Raw genomic sequence first — 18317 nt, 5'->3', positions numbered from 1 at the left:
AGCGATTTCCCCAGGGATTTGTCACCTCGTTGCTAGCAGATGTCGGGCGTAGACCTGGTTTACCAGGCGAATATAATGTCCTTTTAGCAGCTCCATTGCTGCATCGAAGTCGTCCGCGTCATCGATGAGGGTGTAAATTTCCGCGCTCACCCTCAAGTGCAGGAGTTGCAATTTCTGTTCTCCCGTGGGTGTGTTTTCGGCGTTCTGAGATAGCCGTTAAAACACGACAGCCAGTGCTTGAAGGTGTCCGCTGAGTTTGCCGCGTGGGGCTGAGTTGCTCCGGCTTGATTCGGCGCTCCGTCCTTTTAAATCTAGCCTATTAAATTGATGCACGTCAATGACCACTAAAGCGAGGTTGTAGTCCAACTTAAGGCTTTAATAAGCTAGATGTTTCCCCCAGCAGCTCAGGTACAGAAAGAAGGCTGCTGGGGCGGCACAGGCTCTTACACCCCGCCTTGCAAGGCGGAGCTACCATCCAGCTTGACCAATAGGGGCTGTTTAGCACAGGGCTAAATCGCTGGCTTTGAAAGCAGACCAAGGCAGGCCAGCAGCACAGTTCAATTCCCGTAACAGCCTCCCCGAACAGGCGCCGGGATGTGGCGACTAGGGGCTTTTCACAGTAACTTCATTTGAAGTCTACTTGTGACAGTAGCAATTTTCATTTCATTTCATTTCATTTCATAGGAAACATACAATATCTACCAATGGTGTTCCAGCATTACCAGGTACCGTAATACCTCTACACAGACTACGACAACACTACTATTCCATTTCCCATTAAACAATAAAACGTACAGAACAGTTTCTGGCTCTGGTTAGAACCCCTTCAGACTCTGGCTGAATATCTTCCGATAGCTGCTTCAACTGGGTGTTTCAGCCTCTTCCTTGTCTTCAGACAAGTCTGCTCTGCTTTAAAAATATTATTACTTTTGTTTGGATGAAAACTGCCTTTTATGTGTGGAAGAACAAGATGATGGTTGCCAGATCAGACTTCACTTCCAAAAGTCTTCTCTCTAACAGCTTCCTCCAAAACTGTCGTTCTCCACAGCTTCTCAAAATGTCTCCCTGAATGATGATCTCTCCCCATTTAAAAAAATATATATATCTTTCCAGGGACCAAAAGCATATTAACTCCCCAGGGACTTCCCCAGGCAAACAATGTATTAGCCCAGACTGAAAAAAACATTCCTTCATCCTTTTCACTTGCTGGTTGCTAAAACCACTGCATTGCAGTCAAATTCCATTCTAACCCCAGGCTTTAAAATCTTAAATTGCCCAGTACTTAAAATCCAATATTCCTAAAGTCTTCCAGTCATCACAGTATCACTAGACATTCTTAATAAAGTAGTTTTTTGATGTTCTTTACCCCAATTGCAAATATAGCATGGGTTGCGAGTAAACTATACTTTTCATATGGGAATGCAAAGCATAAAATGATTCTCAACTTCAGCATTGACTGTGCTTTGTTTTGTATTAATGTGGGCATTGGATCCGCTGCTGAACCTGACCTCTTTGCATTTAGTGGCGTTCTCTTCATCTCCCAATGTTTCTCTCTCATTCCCTGTATTTACTGAGTTCTATACCGGCAAGAAACTCTCCATCACCATTCTTTTTTTTTAAACGCATTTTATTCAAACTTGTACCAAAGTAGGTTACAGCAAGTAAACGCCCTGGGAAACATGCTTCCCAACAATCAACTATACAGTTTGTACAGATTTTTCTCCTTTTTCACCCCCTCCCCCTCCCCATCATCCCCCACCCGCCTGCGATGAACAGCTCCTCAAACATGGTCACAAACATCCCCCACCTTTTCTCAAACTCTCCTACTGAGCCCCTTAACTCATACTTTATCTTCTCTAACCGCAGAAAGTCATACAGGTCACCCAACCATGCTGCTACCCTCCGGTGGCGATGCCGACTCCAGCAGAATTTGTCGCCGTGCAATCAGAGAGGCGAAGGCCAAGACATCGGCCTTCCTCCTCTCCATGAGTCCCGACTTCTCTGAAACCCCAAATATCGCCACCAAAGGGTCCGGGTCCACTCCCTCCTCCACCATCCTGGCTAAGACCGCGAGCACTTCCGCCCAGAAATTTTCCAATTTATCACAACCCCAAAACATGTGTGCGTGATTCGCTGGCCCCCGCCCACACCTCTCACACTCGTCTGCTACCCCCGAGTCATATGCACCCTGTGCACCACTTTAAGCTGTATCAGGCTCATCCTTGCACAAGAGGAGGTCCCGTTTACCTTTCGCAATGCCTCACTCCATACTCCCCAATTGATCTCCATTCCCAACTCCGCTTCCCATTTCTCCTTGATGTTCATCACCCGCTTGCCTCCCTGCTCCCCCAGCCATATATATATCCCCAATTCTTCCCTCCCCTTCCACATCCGGAAGCAGCAGTCTCCAACACCATTCTTAATGAGATTGGTTACCTCAATTCTGAGATGGAACTCTTTCTGCATTACTTCCCTGTTCTAAACTGGCTGCAGGATTTTGGAACAAGCTGATGTATACACATGGCCTTCATATCTCCACCCTTACCCAACCTAGCAACCTCTATATTCCATTCCCCACAGTGCATTTCCTGACTGACTTTGTCCCACGGCGTGGATCACCTGAAGAAAATTGAAGATTGAGTGAGAAGAATTATTAATGAACATGGCACAGTTTTATAACCAGATTTTCTGCAGCCGTTCATTACACAAAGGAGGTCGAAGAAAGAGGAAATGTGCATGGGGCATGAAATGGCATATCATATTCAGGAATTAATCTCACTTGCCGCCTTAGTAGCTAACAGACTCCTAAACGTAACTGTTTCACAGACAGATATTAAGATGGGTCTTGAGCACCTGATGGGAAATGAGCATACCTGTTTCCAGAGGTCATTGGATTCAACAGGGAGGACATCGATCAGTAAAATGTCATGAACAGGTATAGAATATAATCAGAAAGACTACTGGAACATTGACCTTTATACCTTGAGAACTAGTATACGAGGGGGTAATGTAGCAATCATGCTTCAGCGATACAAAGCCTTGGGTTGACCACAGCTGGAGTACTATATGGTAGATGGGGACTTGGGTATAATGGCGCATGAATCACATTGTGTTGTGTTGTCAGGTACAGCAGCTGATTAGGAAGGGAAATAGAATGTTAGCATTTATTGCAAGGGGAAGTTATGCCAAGTTGTACAGGTGTTGGTGAGACCACACCTGGAGTACTGTGTACAGTTTTTGTTCCTTGCTTAAAAAAGAATATAATTATATTAGAAGCAGTTCCGAGAAGGTTCACTCTACAAATTGCTGGGGTGAAGTGGTCATCTTGAAATGAAATGAAATGAAATGAGAAAGGTTGAACAGGTTGGGCTTACATTCTCACTGGAGTTTAGAAGAAAGTTTAGACTGAAGCATACAAGATCCTGAGGGAACTTGACAGGATGGATACTGAATATTTTCCCTTGTGGGGAAGTCTAGAACCAGGGGACACAGTTTAAAAATGGCCGGAGTCCACATTTAAGACTGAGATGGGGGGGAGAGGGCAGCACGGTGGCCCAGTGGGTTAGCCCTGTTGCCTCACTGCGCCGAGGTCCCAGGTTCGATCCTGGCTCTGGGTCACTCCGTGTGGAGTTTGCACATTCTCCCTGTGTTTGCGTGGGTTTCGTCCCCACAATCCAAAGATGTGCAGGCTAGGTGGGTTGGCCATGCTAAATTGCCCCTTAATTGGAAAAATTGAATTGGGCACTCTAAATTTAAAAAAATAGACAGATGGGAATTCTTTTTTGCTTCGGGGTCTGTGGAATTCTCTTCCCCAGAGAGCAGTAGAGGCTGTGTCATTGAATATGTTCAAAGCTGACTTGGATAATTTGATAGATTTTTGATGAGCAAGGGAGTCGATGGTTATTGGGACATGGTAGGATGCAGATTGAGCATGGTTTCATGAATGGCAGAACAGGTTTGATGGTTTAAATAAATTCTGTTCCTATCTGATGTCCTGAGGATTGCCAAACCTGGGATAACTCAACATGTTTCACTTGGAAAGAATACTATTTGGAATAGATGAGCTATGGGGGTATTCGTCAGAACAGTGGCTACTGTTTTTTTTTAAGTGTCGAATCAGGTGACGCTGTAACAACATGTAGATTGTTTACGAATCCAAAACACAGTTTGGGCCTCTGATTTGGCATTAGTTGATACTTTTGCCACATGCAACGCTGAAAAGGGTGTCAGGTGTTTGTGCATCTCACATGGTCACTCTTGAAACTGATGTTCTTGTGCCTGCTTTTTGTTTTCCCCCTCCTCCTAACATTCTTGGGGCTGATTAAGTTCCATTGGTATTTTAGTGCGCTGTATTATCTGGTCCATTTTTGTTTGTAAGTCTGTACAAGGTGGTGGATACTGGCATTAGAAAGTGAAATATTGGGAATTTATATTGGGGAACAAAGAAATGGCTGAACAACTAAATATGGCACGGTGCACCATGGTTAGCACAGTTGTTTCACAGCATTGGGGACCTGTGTTCAATTCCAGCCTTGGGTGATTGTGTGGAGTTTGCATGTTCTTTCCGTGTCTGCGTGGATTTCCTCCGGGTGCTCTGGTTTCTTCCCACAGTCAGAAGATGTGCAGTTTAGGTGGATTGGCCATGCTAAATTGCCCTTCATGTCCAGGCATGTGCAGGTTAGATGGGTTTACAGGGATCGGGTGGGGAGTGGGCCGAGGTGGGGAGTGGGCCGAGGTGGGATGCTCTTTAGAGGGTCGGTACAGACTCGATGGGCCTAATGGCCACATTTTGCGCTGTAGGAATTCTATGGTTCTTGATTCTGACTTCACAAACGACACACAAATAACGGACCAGAAATGTTATGGAACACGGTTTAGTGAGAGGGAGCAACTGAAGAAAATAAATATTAGTGGGTAAATTGATGGGATTGAAGAGCAATAAATTCCCAGGGCCTGATCGTCTACATCCCAGAGTACTTAGGAAGTAGCCCTAGAAATAGTGGATGCATTGGTGGTCATCTTCTAGGATTCTATAGACTCTGGAAAGTTATGCAACCCCACTATTTTAAAAAAGGAGGTAGAGAGGAAACAAAATTATAGGTGTGACGTCGATGGTGGGGAAAATTCGAGAATCCATTATCAACGATTTAATAGTAGAGCACTTGGGAAACAGTGACAGGATTGGACAGAGTCAGCATGGGTTTAACCAAAGGGAAATCTACTGGAATTCTTCTAGGATGTAGCTAGTAGAGTTGATGAGGGGGGATCCAATGTGGTTTATTTTGACTTTCAGAAGGATTTCTAAAAAGTCCCACAACATTATCGTGTAAAATTAAAATGCATGAGATTGGGGGTAATGTATTGAGATGGATAGAAAACTGTTTCCATCAAAGAGTAGGAATAAATGGGCCATTTTCCAAATGGCAGGCAGTGACTAGTGGGATACCACAGGGATCAGTAATGGGGCCTCAGCTATTCCCATTATATGTGAATGATTTAGATGAGGGAACTAAATGTAATATGTCCAGATTTGCAGCTCGGTGGGAGGGTGAGCTGTGAGGAGGATGCAGAGATATTCACTATGATTTGGACAAGTTGAGTGAGTGGGCAAATGCATGGCAGATGCAGTATAATGTGGATAAATGTGAGGTGATCCACTTTCATATCAAAAACAGGAAGGCAGCTTATTATCTGAATAGCTATAAATTGAGAAAGGGGAATGTGCAACAAGACCCGAGTGGCCCTGTACACCAGTCGCTGAAATTAAGCATGTAGGTATAGTAGGCGGTAAAGAAGTCAAATGGTATGTTGACCTTCATAGCGAGTGGATTTGAGTATAGGAGCAGAGATGTCTTGCTGCAATTATACAACACCTTGCTGAGACCACACCTGGAACAGTTTTGATCTCCTTATCTGTGGAAGAATGCTATTCCTATAGAGGGAATGGTGAAGGTTTACCACACTGATTCCTGGAATGGTGGAACTGACGTATGAGGAGAGATTGAGTCGGTTTAATTATAATCACTGGAATTTAGGAGAATGAGGGAGGATCTTCTAGAAACTTGTGCAATTCTAACAGGACTAGACAGTGTAGATGCAGGAAAGATGTTCCTGATGGCAGGGGAGTCCAGAGCCAGGGGGTCCCAATCTAAGGATACTGGGTAAACCATTTAGGACCGAGATGAGGAGAAATTTCGTCATCCAGTGAGTGGTGAGCTTTTGGGGCTAAAGGGATCACAGGATTTGGGGGAAAGCAGGAACAGGTTACTGACTTGGATGATCAGCCATGATCATAATGAATGATGAAGCAGGCTCAAAGGGATTTTTTTCTATTTTGCTACTAATGACAATCACTTTATTGTTAATTTTGCTGAGCAACCTTGGCTAATTTACATGAATTAATAATTTCTAGAGTTTGTACAATTGAGGTTAAGATGAAGTTGGGAATTCAGTTACCCAACTCCTTTTTACAAATGTAGTCAACAACTTGCATTTATATTGTGGTTTAAATAGCTCCTTTAAATGTTCAAAAATGTCTGAATATGCTTAACAGGTGCATTATTTTTTTTAAAAATAATAATTTTGGCACCGAGGCTCAGAGCAGATATCAGAACAGATAAATGCCTGGCCAAAGAGGGAGACCTTACGAGCAGCCTGAAGAAGGAAGTCAAGCCAGAGAAGTTTAAGGAGGGAATTCCAGAGCTTGATCCTCCGCAATTGAAAATGGCTGACAATTGTGTAGCGATCAAAATAGGGGATATATATTAGTCACTAAACCTAGCCACTAAAGGTAAATTCATTTTCAAAAATGAGCCTAGATTTTAGGGAAAAAAATAATACTTCAAATTCATTGATTTGGAACTGATGTTTTTTTAGAAATTAGATCCTAGAAAGGTAATGTCATATGCCTGTACCAAAAACTGAAAATGCTGGAATCACACAGTGAACTGTAAGGATCACACCTGAAAGTTTAAAGTTAACCTGTCATTTTCCTCACAGATACTGAGGGACCTATTGTTTGGTTCCAACTTTTCCTTTTGCATTTTTTGATTTCCAGCGTTTGCACTGTTCTACATTTTTTCTGTCCTTCCTCCTGGTTTCTTTATCCAGTCTGAAATTGCCAGCAGTTGGTGTACTCAAAGCAATTCAGTGGTCTAACTGAAGGCCCCTGGACGTTAATTTTCTTGGCAATAAATGATTGAAAATTATCCACTGCTACATTTTTAAAATTTAGAGTACCCAATTCTTTTCCAATTAAGGGGCGATTTAGTGTGGCCAATTCACCTACTCTGCACATGTTTTGGGTTGTGGGGGCGAAACCCACACAAACACAGAGAGAATGTGCAAACTCCACACGGACAGTGACCCAGAGCCGGGATCGAACCTGGGACCTCAGCGCCGTGAGGCAGCAGTGCTACCCACTGTGCCACCATGCTGCCCTCACTGCTGAACGTTTTTGATTAGCCTTTGCAAATTTAAACTGGCTGGTATAGCACATTGGGTTAAACAGCTGGCTTGTAATGCAGAACAATGACAGCAGCGCGGGTTCAATTCCCGTACCGGCCTCCCCGAATAGGCGCTGGAATGTGGCGACTAGGGGCCTTTCACAGTAACTTCATTGAAGCCTACTTGTGACAAGTGATTATTATTATTATTATTTAAACTGACTGGAGGCCTTTCCAGCTGAAAATGAGCATTAGAATCCCTACAGTGCAGAAGGAGGCTATTCGGCCCATCAAGTCTGTAACTACTCTTCGAATGAGCCCATTTACGAGTGTTCACCTCACCCGATCATCATAACCCCATAACCTAACCTGCACATCCCTGGTCATTAAGGGGAAATTTATCACAACCAATCCACCAAACCTGCACATCTTTGTTCTGTGGGAGGGAACCAGAGCAGGGAAGGGGGAGAAGAAGGTGAAGGTTTTAATGGCAATGGGGATGAGCTCAGGGTGAAGATGGCCGATATTTGGGAAGTGGAGACTGGCAGTCTTAATATATTGAATATGGGGTAGGGTTGTTAAAGCTCAAATTGGGGCTGGAAAGGACACCGACAGTACACTGTCAAGTGTGCTTGAGCGTGACTTCCGGGTGCGGTGATGACCAGCTAAGTCGCACGTTTCGGCACCTCCCGTTATAACGGACTTTTGGGCTCTTATCGGGAGCCCCAATGGCAATTTTCGAAGGCTAAACCCACTGTGAGGCGACATAGAAGGGAGTCCCCCTGGATGTGAATGGATAGAAGAGATAATAGTGACCAGATTGTGGAGGATCCTCTGGAGCAGCGGCAAAGGGAATTGAGAAGCAAGGGGCAGAGGGAGCGGACGTTGGGGCGTATGTGAGCACGATGCTCCATACCTTAATGGGAGCTGAGGCCCCGACGGGCCCCCTGGAAGTGGAGGGAGCGTACCGAGTCCTCGTGAGAAGACCAAAGGCAGGAAAAATGCCTCGAGCAATAGTGGTAAGGTTCCACCGCTACAAGGACAGGGAGATGGTCCTGAGATGGGCGAAAAGACACGGAGCAGCAGGTGGGAGAACGCGGTGATCTGTGTGTATCAGGATTGGAGTGCGGAGGTGGCGAGAAGGAGGGCGAGTTTCAATCGGGCCAAGGCGGTGCTCCACAAGAGGAAAGTGAAATTCGGAATGTTGCAGCCAGCAAGACTGTGGGTTACACACCAGGGTAAACACCACTACTTCGAGACGGCAGAGGAGGCGTGGACGTTTATTGAAGAGGAGAAGTTGGGCTAGATTTGAGAATGAGTGTTTGAAATGAAGTAGCGAGGTGGTGGCAAGGGACTGTGAATCAGATGGGGGCAAATTTTCTTTCTCCTCGGAAGGGGGGGGGACACGAAGAAATGTGGGCGCCGGTGGGGAAGGGGAGGGGGAAGGAAAGAGGGAGCGCGGGCTTTGTTCCCGGGCTATGGAAATTGTGGCGGGAAAAGGGGGCGCAGGAAGGAGGGGGCCTCACATAATGGGAGGCTAAGGATAAACGGGGGGAAGCTGAGGTCAGCCAGAGTTTGCTGACTTCCGGATGCAATATGGGGGGAGCAATTAAGCTAGAGAGGGATCTAGCGGGGGGGGGGGGGGGTTATCTGGGTTGCTGCTGCTAAGGGGCAGGGGGAGCTGTTACGGGATGGGATGGTCGGGACGGGAGGGCACCGTCCGGGGGATAAGCGGGTGCATGGGAACCGGGTGAGGAGCTGGTCTAAAAAAGGGGATGGCTAGTCGACGAGGGGGGGGGGTTAAAGAGCCCCCCAACCCGGTTGATCACGTGGAACGTGAGAGGGTTGAATGGGCCGATTAAGAGGGTGAGGGTATTTGCGCACCGAAAGAAACCAAAGGCAGACGTGGTCATGCTTCAGGAGACGCACCTGAAACTGGCGGATCAGGTCAGATTACGAAAAGGATGGGTGGGACAGGTATTCCACTCGGGCTTGGATGCGAAAAATAGAGGGGTGGCAATACTGGTGGGGAAACGGGTATTGTTTGAGTCGAAGACCACAGTGGTGGACAGTGGGGGTAGATACGTGATGGTGAGTGGCAGATTGCAAGGTGAGGCGGTGGTGCTGGTGAACGTATATGCCACGAACTGGGATGATGCAAACTTTATGAAGCGTATGTTGGGGCGCATCCCGGACCTGGAGACGGGAAAGTTGGTAATGGGGGGGGGGGACTTCAACACGGTGCTGGACCCAGGGCTGGACCGGTCCAGATCTAGGACCGGGAGGAGGCCGGCAGCGGCCAAGGTGCTTAAGCAGATGGGAGGAGTGGATCCCTGGAAATTTACCAGACCAAGGAGTAAAGAGTTTTCCTTCTTCTCCCATGTCCACAAAGTGTACTCCCGGATAGACTTCTTTGTCCTGGGAAGGGCGCTGATCCCGAAGGTGGCAGGAACGGAGTATTCGGCTATAGCCATTTCAGATCATGCCCCACATTGGGTAGATCTGGAAGTAGGAGAGGAAAAGGAGCAGCGCCCACTCTGGAGATTAGATATGGGACTGTTGGCGGACGAGGGGGTATGTGTAAGGGTGAGGGAATATATTGAAAGGTACCTAGAGATCAATGATGATGGAGAGGTCCAGGTGGGAGTGGTCTGGGAGGCGCTGAAGGCGGTGGTTTGAGGGGAGCTGATCTCCATAATGGCCCATAAGGGGAAACCAGAGGGTAAAGAAAGGGAGAGATTGTTGGGGGAGATTTTGAGGGTGGATCGGCAATATGCGGAGGCTCCAGATGAAGGGCTATACAGGGAAAGACGGAGATTGCACATGGACTTTGACTTGTTGACCACAGGTAAGGCGGAGGCACAATGGAGGAAGGCACATGGAGTGCAGTATGAATATGGAGAGAAGGCGAGCCGGCTGCTGGCCCAACAACTTAGGAAGAGGGGGGCGGCGAGAGAGATCGGAGGAGTTAGAGACGAGGAGGGAAAGATGGAACGGGGAGCGGAGAGGGTGAACGGGGTGTTTAAGGTATTTTACGAGAGGCTATATAAGGCTCAACCCCCGGAAGGGAAAGAGGGAATGATGCGTTTCCTTGACCAGCTGGAGTTCCCGAAGGTTGAGGAATAGGAGATGACTGGACTGGGAGCGCAGATTGAGGTGGAGGAGGTGGTAAAAGGAATTGGGAACATGCAGGCAGGGAAGGCCCCGGGATCGGATGGGTTCCCGGTGGAGTTCTATAGGAAATACGTGGATCTGCTGGCCCCACTTCTGACGAGAACCTTTAATGAGGCTAGGGAAAAGGGGACACTACCCCCGACGATGTCGGAGGCGACGATATCGCTGATCCTGAAAAGAGACAAAGACCCGCTGCAGTGCGGGTCATACAGGCCTATTTCCCTCTTGAACGTAGATGCCAAGCTTTTGGCCAAGGTGATGGCGACGAGGATAGAGGACTGTGTCCCTGGGGTGGTGCATGATGATCAAACGGGGTTTGTTAAAGGGAGGCAATTGAATGCTAACATACGGAGGCTGTTGGGGGTGATGATGGTGCCCCCACCGGAGGGGGAGGTGGAGATAGTGGTGCCGATGGATGCAGAGAAAGCATTTGATAGTGGAGTGGGACTACCTGTGGGAAGTACTGAGGAGATTTGGATTTGGAGAGGAGTTCATTAGATGGGTTCAGCTCCTGTACAGGGCCCCGGTGGCAAGTGTGATTACAAATAGGCAACGATCTGACCACTTCTGACTATATAGGGGTACAAGACAGGGATGTCCCCTGTCCCCGTTACTGTTTGCGTTGGCAATTGAGCCATTGGCCATAGCGCTGAGGGGCTCTAGGAAGTGGAGGGGGGTACTTGGAGGAGGAGAAGAGCATCGGGTGTCATTATACGCAGATGATTTGTTGTTGTATGTCGCGGACCCAGTGGAGGGGATGCCTGAGATAATGCAGACACTCAGAGAGTTTGGAGAATTTTCAGGATATAAATTGAATATGGGGAAGTGTGAACTGTTTGTGATGCACCCCGGGGAACAGGGCAGGGGAATAGACTATTTACCGTTGAGGAGGGTAAGAAGAGACTTCCGGTATTTAGGGATCCAGGTGGCCAGGAATTGGGGAACCTTGCATAAGCTTAACTTGGCACGACTGGTAGAGCAGATGGAAGAGGACTTTAGGAGGTGGGACATGGCGCCCCTGTCATTGGCGGGCAGGGTACAGGCGGTTAAAATGGTGGTCCTTCCGAGGTTTCTTTTTGTGTTCCAGTGCCTCCCTGTACTGATTACAAAGGCCTTTTTTAAGAAGGTGGACAAGAGTATTATGAGCTTTATGTGGGCTGGAAAGACCCCAAGAGTAAAGAGGGGGTTCCTGCAGCGCAGTAGGGACAGAGAGGGACTGGCACTGCCGAGTCTAAGTGATTATTATTGGGCCGCCAACGTGTCAATGATATGTAAGTGGATGAGGGAAGGGAAAGGAGCGGCGTGGAAAAGACTGGAGATGGCGTCCTGTAGGGGAACTAGCTTAAAAGCACTGGCGACGGCGCCATTGCCGTTCTCCCTGAAAAAATACACCACAAACCCAGTGGTGGTGGCAACTCTGAAAATTTGGGGGCAGTGGAGATGACATAAGGGAGTGACGGGTGCCTCAGTGTGGTCCCCGATAAGGAACAACCATAGGTTCGTCCCGGGAAGGATAGATGGGGGATTTAAATCTTGGCAGCGAGCAGGAATTGCGAAATTGCAGGACTTGTTCTTAGACGGGACGTTCGCGAGTCTGGGAGCACTGACAGAAAAATATGGGTTGCCACCGGGAATGCATTTCGCTATATGCAAGTGAGGGCATTTGTGAGGCAACAGGTGAGGGAATTTCCGCAGCTCCCGGCGCAAGAGATCCAGGACAGAGTGATATCGGGGGCATGGGTGGGTGATGGTAGGGTGTCAGATATATATAGGGAAATGAGAGACGAGGGGGAGACGATGGTAGAGGAGCTGAAGGGAAAATGGAAGGAGGAGCTGGGGGAAGAGATTGAGGAGGGGCTGTGGGCAGATGCCCTAAGATGCCTCTTCGTCCTCGTGTGCCAGGCTCAGCCTGATACAATTCAAGGTTCTACACAGGGCGCATATGACTGGAGCTAGGCTGAGTAGGTTTTTTGGAGTGGAATATAGGTGCGGGAGATGCGCGGGACGCCCGGTGAACCACACCCACATGTTTTGGTCATGTCCGGTATTGCATGGGTTCTGGGTGGGTGTGGCGAAAGTGATCTCGAAGGTGGTGGGGTCCGGGTCAAACCAAGCTGGGGGTTGGCTATATTTGGGGTTGCAGATGAGCCGGGAGTGCAGGAGGCGAGAGAGGCCGACGTGTTAGCCTTTGCGTCCCTAGTTGCCTGGCGAAGGATTCTACTTGTGTGGAAAGAAGCTAAGCCCCCGGGTGTGGAGGCCTGGATCAACGACATGGCAGGGTTTATAAAACTGGAGCGGATAAAATATGCATTAAGAGGGTCGGCTCAGGGCTTCACCGGGCGGTGGCAACCGTTCCTCGACTATCTCGCAGAGCGATAAGGGAAAATAGGAAAGGCAGCAGCAGCAGCCCGGGGGGGGGGGGGGGGGCTCATTTGGGTCTTCAGGGGTTTTATGTGTGTGTTTATATATTAGTTATTTATATTTGATTTCACAAAGTTACTATCTTAGTTATTATTTCTGTTTCTTATTTTGTTATTGGTAGTTGCCGTTAGTCAGCATATTATTTATTTAAAAAACAATCAATGTATATATTATTACAAAGTTGTAAAATGGGAAATTTTTGTTTGATCGAAAAACTTTAATAAAATATATATATTTTTTAAAGTGTGCTTGAGCGTGGCTGTGGGCCTGAGTGGGTGGATAGGCATGGTAGCTCAGTGGTTAGCACTGTTACTTCACAGCACCAGAGACTTGGGTTTGATTCCCGGCTTGGGTCACCCTGTCTGCGCGGAGTCTGCACGTTCTCCCCGTGTCTGCGTGGGTTTCTTCCGGGTGCTCAGGTTCCCTCCCAGAAGTCCCAAACGACATGCTTGTTAGATGAATTCGACAGTCTGAATTCTCCCTCTGTGCACCCAAACAGGTGCCGGAATGTGGCAACCAGTAGATTTTCACAGTAACTTCGTTGCAGTGTTAATGTAAGCCTAGTTGTGACACTAATAAAGATTATTATTATTAATGCAGAGATCCTGCAAGAAACTAAACAAGACAGCTTCAATCTCAAGTGACTTGCCACAAAAGTGGACAAGTTGACAAAAATTACCAAACAACCTCTGTTAACTAAAGAAATATTAAACTAGCACGTAAATATTCAACTTGTTTGAAATAAGCACTAAAGTAAATTCAGCATTTTTATTGTTGGTGTTAATTGTTTTGTTTTAGGCCACTAAAGCACAGGCGGACCAGCTGATGGAAGCAGAAAACACAGACACTTCACTTACCACGGAATTGCCTCAACAACTACAGTCCGAAGTTACCTTTGTGCCAACGGAAGGTATATAACCAACATTTTCACTGTTGTCAATCAGTTTGGCTTTATTAACATGTATCTTAATATAAAATATAAAATATCTTAATATAATATCACCGTGTGCAGTGGTGGTGAAGTTATTATTTTTTTTTACAAAGGTTTGAATTGAATATACGGCATAGAAACAGAGCATTCGGCTCAACCAACCCATAGAATCGTGGAATTTACAGTGCAGAAAGGAGCCATTTGGCCCATCGAGTCTGTACCGACCCTTGGAAATAGCACCCTACTTAATCCCACATCTCCACCCTATCCCCGTAACCCCATGCTGAGGTTTATATTCTATTCGAGCCTCCCAGCTTTCCTTATCCAAATTCAGCATTGAAACCATTTATTTCATCCTTCCGCTTATTGAGCTTCCCCTTAAATGCATCCATGCTACTTGTGTCAACCATTCCCTGTGCCAGTGAGTTCTACATTCTCACCCCTCTTTGGGTCACCCAGAAGTTCCCCCAAGCACCAATGACAGCATGAAATGTGGATGTTCATTCCCATCTTCTATCGGACTCTTCCGTTATAAGAGGATTCACAGAAAGTGCTGAAGTTACTTACAGCTTGAGTAACCAGATGTCTGCACCCGCCTTTTGGGTAAAGTTAGTTCCTTCTGAATTCCTCATTTTATTTCTTGGTGGCTATCTTATATTGATGGCCTCTAAGTTATGCTCATCCCTGCAATACAAAACATTCTATCTCTATCTGCTCTATCAAAATCTTTCATAAATTTAAAGACCTTTATTACACCACTATCTGCTCTTTTCAGAAGAGATGTGGCCCATCTCTAATTGCCCTTGAACTGAGTGGCTTGCTAAGCCGTTTCAGACAGCAGTTGTGAGACAACCACATTGCTGTGGGTCTGGACTCGTGTAGACCAGACTAGGTAAGGACGGCAGGTCTCCTTCTCTAAAGGACATTAGTGAACCAGATGAGTTTTTAACAACAAGCAACAACGGTTTCATGGTCACTGTTACTGAGACTAATTTTTCAATTCCAGATTATTAAATGAATTTAAACTTCACTAGTTGTCATTGTGCAATTTGAACCCTTGTCCCTAGAATATTAGCCTAGGCCTCTGAATTTACTGGTCAAGTGACAATTAATACCATGCCCCTCCTCGAGATTCAATGTTATGTCTACCATTTCTATCTCCCTGGTAAATGACAAAGCAACATGATGATTTAATATTCCTGCCATGTCTCTAATTGTTAGCTGTGGTATTATCGCGACTATCCCTTAATTCTATTTTTATCACAACCGTCCTTTTTTATTGATATGCCTGCAAAATATTTTACTATATTGTTTCATGTTCCTTGATTTAATCTCATAATTCTCTTTGCCTTCCTTGTTTTTGACTTCCCTCCTTAATCTCTTTGTATTCTCTTTTGTAATTTGCTCCTCTGCTGTCTGTATACTTAATGTATGCCTCTTTCCTAACCCTCATTTGTTACCTTATGACTTTATTCATCCAATGAGTCCATACTTTCCTTTTAGTGAGATATATTCCGAGCACTGATTTTAAATACTTCCCATTGTTCTATATCATTATTTGTCAATGTTGTTTCTCACTTTATTTTCTGAAGTTCTATTCTCGGCACATCAAAATCAGTTTTTCTCCAATTTTAGAGAAAAAAAACCCTCCGAATTCACCAACCAATCCTACCGCCTTATCTTTCAGGTCTTGCTGTCTCCCGCTCCTTGGACTACTCCTTGTTTTGTAAAATAACCAGAATGGCACCGTCACTCACTCTTGACAAATTCTCTCGCTCACCAAATTCCCCGAGTTAATTATTCTGCCAAAGCTGCACTCTGTCAAGCTGGACTTAGTATGTAAGCTAAACCTTCTGTATTTATACCAGCCAGAAATTCTAAACATCCGAGTTAGCCCCTGCTGACCAAGTGACCAACTCTTAACTCGCCACCCAATTTACTAACTGTACAGCTGTCACGAACGGGCAACATGTTTAGCATTGGCTAAGACGATGAAAAAAATGCAAATTAAGGTTAAATTTGACTTAAATGCTAAATGTGAAACTTGACTGAATGTTCTGAGATTGCCCTTTAAATTCCCTCTTACAAATTCCCTGCGTTAAATCAGTACTCTGTTGAAACAGTGCTCCCCAAGGATGCCTTTGTATGTAAACTAAACCTTGAGTGCTTAAACTAGCAGAAATTCCAAAGACCTGCGTTACTTTATAATGCAAATTTCTTTCTATATCTTTTGATTGAATGACCGCTCTCGCTATCTCCGTCCCTCTGGATCGATTGACTTCTCTGGATGCTCTTGCCCGCCTGTCGTCTCTCCACACAAACAGCACCAACCTCCCCATGCATCTGTTTTCTATGACTCGTAGTAGATCACATGATCTTTTGCAGCAGCAATCTATTGCCCTGCTTTTAAAGTGCAGCCTGGTGTAAAACCACAGGTAAAAATGTATCATCCTGGGGGGGGGGGGGAAGTAAAAGGTTAATTATTCTTTGACAGATCTACTAGATATCACTCCTTTTCTTTTTCTGCACTTTTTACAAAGGGTGTCAATTAAAAAATATGTTCTGTTAATGGATATTGGAAACAATTGGCTCTTTTTAGTAAGCGTGATAGAAATTTACCCATGTCACATGTTGTATCTATAAAACCTCAGATACTTTGATCAGTGTATTAATCAAAAAGTTTACCCAGGTGCCCTTATTTGCGAGAAGAACAATGTATAAAACATGTTCAGGTTTAACGCACAATTCCTTCACTCAACAAAGTATGACTTAGCCTGGCCAGCCTCCTTCTCCAAGTCTATGATCACTCAATATGAATATCTTATATATTTATATCTCTAAAAATATGTTGACTATGCACGATCAATTAGACTTGAGGTTATATCATAACTGAAGGCTTTAATAGACTAGATTTGTTCCCCAGCAGCTTCGGTACAGAATGAGGGCTGCTGGGACGGCATCTGTTCTTATACCCTGCCTGTCAGGGCGGAGCCACATACCAACGTCCAGTGGGAAGCTGCTAGGCTTACCCAATGGTCTACAGCCTCTCGGGTACTGCAATACCTGATACTACCACAACTATAAACTTGCCCCCTGCTAAGATTTTACACATTCAATTGACACAATGAGAAGGAGGCTGGCCGGGCTACGGTCACTCGATGTGGGTATCTTCTCTGGGCTTCGAAACTCAGAGTCCCTTCTTGCGATGGTTTCTGCCTGGAGGACTCCTGGGTTATCGCTGAAGATCTGTTCCGATGTTCCTTTCTTTATACTGATCTGCTCGCATTGAGTCATAGGTAGACCATTGTCCCATACAAACCCCAGCTCTTCAATGGGAAAACAGGATACTAATGTTTTTCCAGCATGATTCAATCAAGACCCAATGTTCTCTGAAACACCCTTGTCGAACCAGCTAACAGCCCATTATGGAGTCTGATGGTTTATTTTGCCTGTCCTTCATCCTGCTGCAAAGCTGATCACCAGTGTCTGGAAATTTATTACATATTCATTCAATGGTCTTGTTACCTTTTGTAAACGCGAGTGGGTAATCACAAAGTCCATGTAGCAATAATGTGTTCGGTTTAGTGCTCTTGCAGACGGCCAGTATCTATTCAGCTAGGCCTCGTGGACGTTTCTTGCCTATGTGTATCTTAGCCTGTTTTCATTACCACACAAGTCCAAGCACAACAGTCACGAATTGGTGTTTTTCAGTTGTGTTTTGTGAAGCATATTTCCAAAGTCCAGTATAAAATGACATTTTAACTTTTTGCTCATTCAACAGAAAAGCAAATGGTTGTAATTGACCCTACCTTGATGGACCATGGTCAGTCAAATCCTGAAGATACAGACATGTACAGCACTCGAAGCTAAGGACCCAGATAGCTGCAGGCATTTACAAGCTGCTTTTTGGTAATCAAAGCATCTTTGTTTGCAGTGGAACAAATTTATACCGGAACCTTTAATCACCACCATTTATGCTTGTGTATGAATTTATTTCATTATACAGTGTTTATTTATTTATATCTCTCAAAATGTGTTGACTATAAACCTGCCTCCTGCTAAGATTTTACACATTCAATTGACACATTTAATAAAGAAATGAGATTGCTGTTTCTGTTTCTCCCACGTTGTTTAATGGTGTACACTACATGCAGGAAAATCACATCTTTGTTGCTGGGTATGTATGAGGAGATAGTTTACTCAGAGCTAAATGGGATTGTTTTGTTTACTTAGCACTTATTTTCTCAGCTTCCAATCAACTGGAATGTTATTCATTATTCAGAGGGGAAAAGGCAAATTTCATATTTTTTATTGGATTCTAATCTTTTCTGTTAGTAAGCCGAGGA

The 18317-nt window shown here is 45.5% G+C and overlaps 1 protein-coding gene across 4 annotated transcripts in view; it reads left to right on the top strand.

Moving 5' to 3' along the window:
• The window catches only part of LOC140420936 (MICOS complex subunit MIC27-like), a 94209-nt gene extending 76126 nt beyond the window's left edge, over nt 1-18083 (top strand). For all 4 annotated transcript variants that reach the window (XM_072505106.1, XM_072505104.1, XM_072505107.1 and 1 more), the window contains 2 exons: nt 13839-13950; nt 17753-18083. In XM_072505106.1, the coding sequence (XP_072361207.1) occupies nt 13839-13950; nt 17753-17841 (201 nt within the window). In that variant the 3' untranslated portion in view covers nt 17842-18083. The remainder of the gene's footprint in view (nt 1-13838; nt 13951-17752) is intronic.
• Nucleotides 18084-18317: the final 234 nt, after the last annotated feature.

Source organism: Scyliorhinus torazame, chromosome 5 (genome assembly GCF_047496885.1).
Source record: "Scyliorhinus torazame isolate Kashiwa2021f chromosome 5, sScyTor2.1, whole genome shotgun sequence".
Lineage (NCBI taxonomy): Eukaryota > Metazoa > Chordata > Chondrichthyes > Carcharhiniformes > Scyliorhinidae > Scyliorhinus > Scyliorhinus torazame.
The sequence above is the reverse complement of the archived record's forward strand: the minus strand, read 5'-3'. Positions and strand labels throughout refer to the sequence as shown.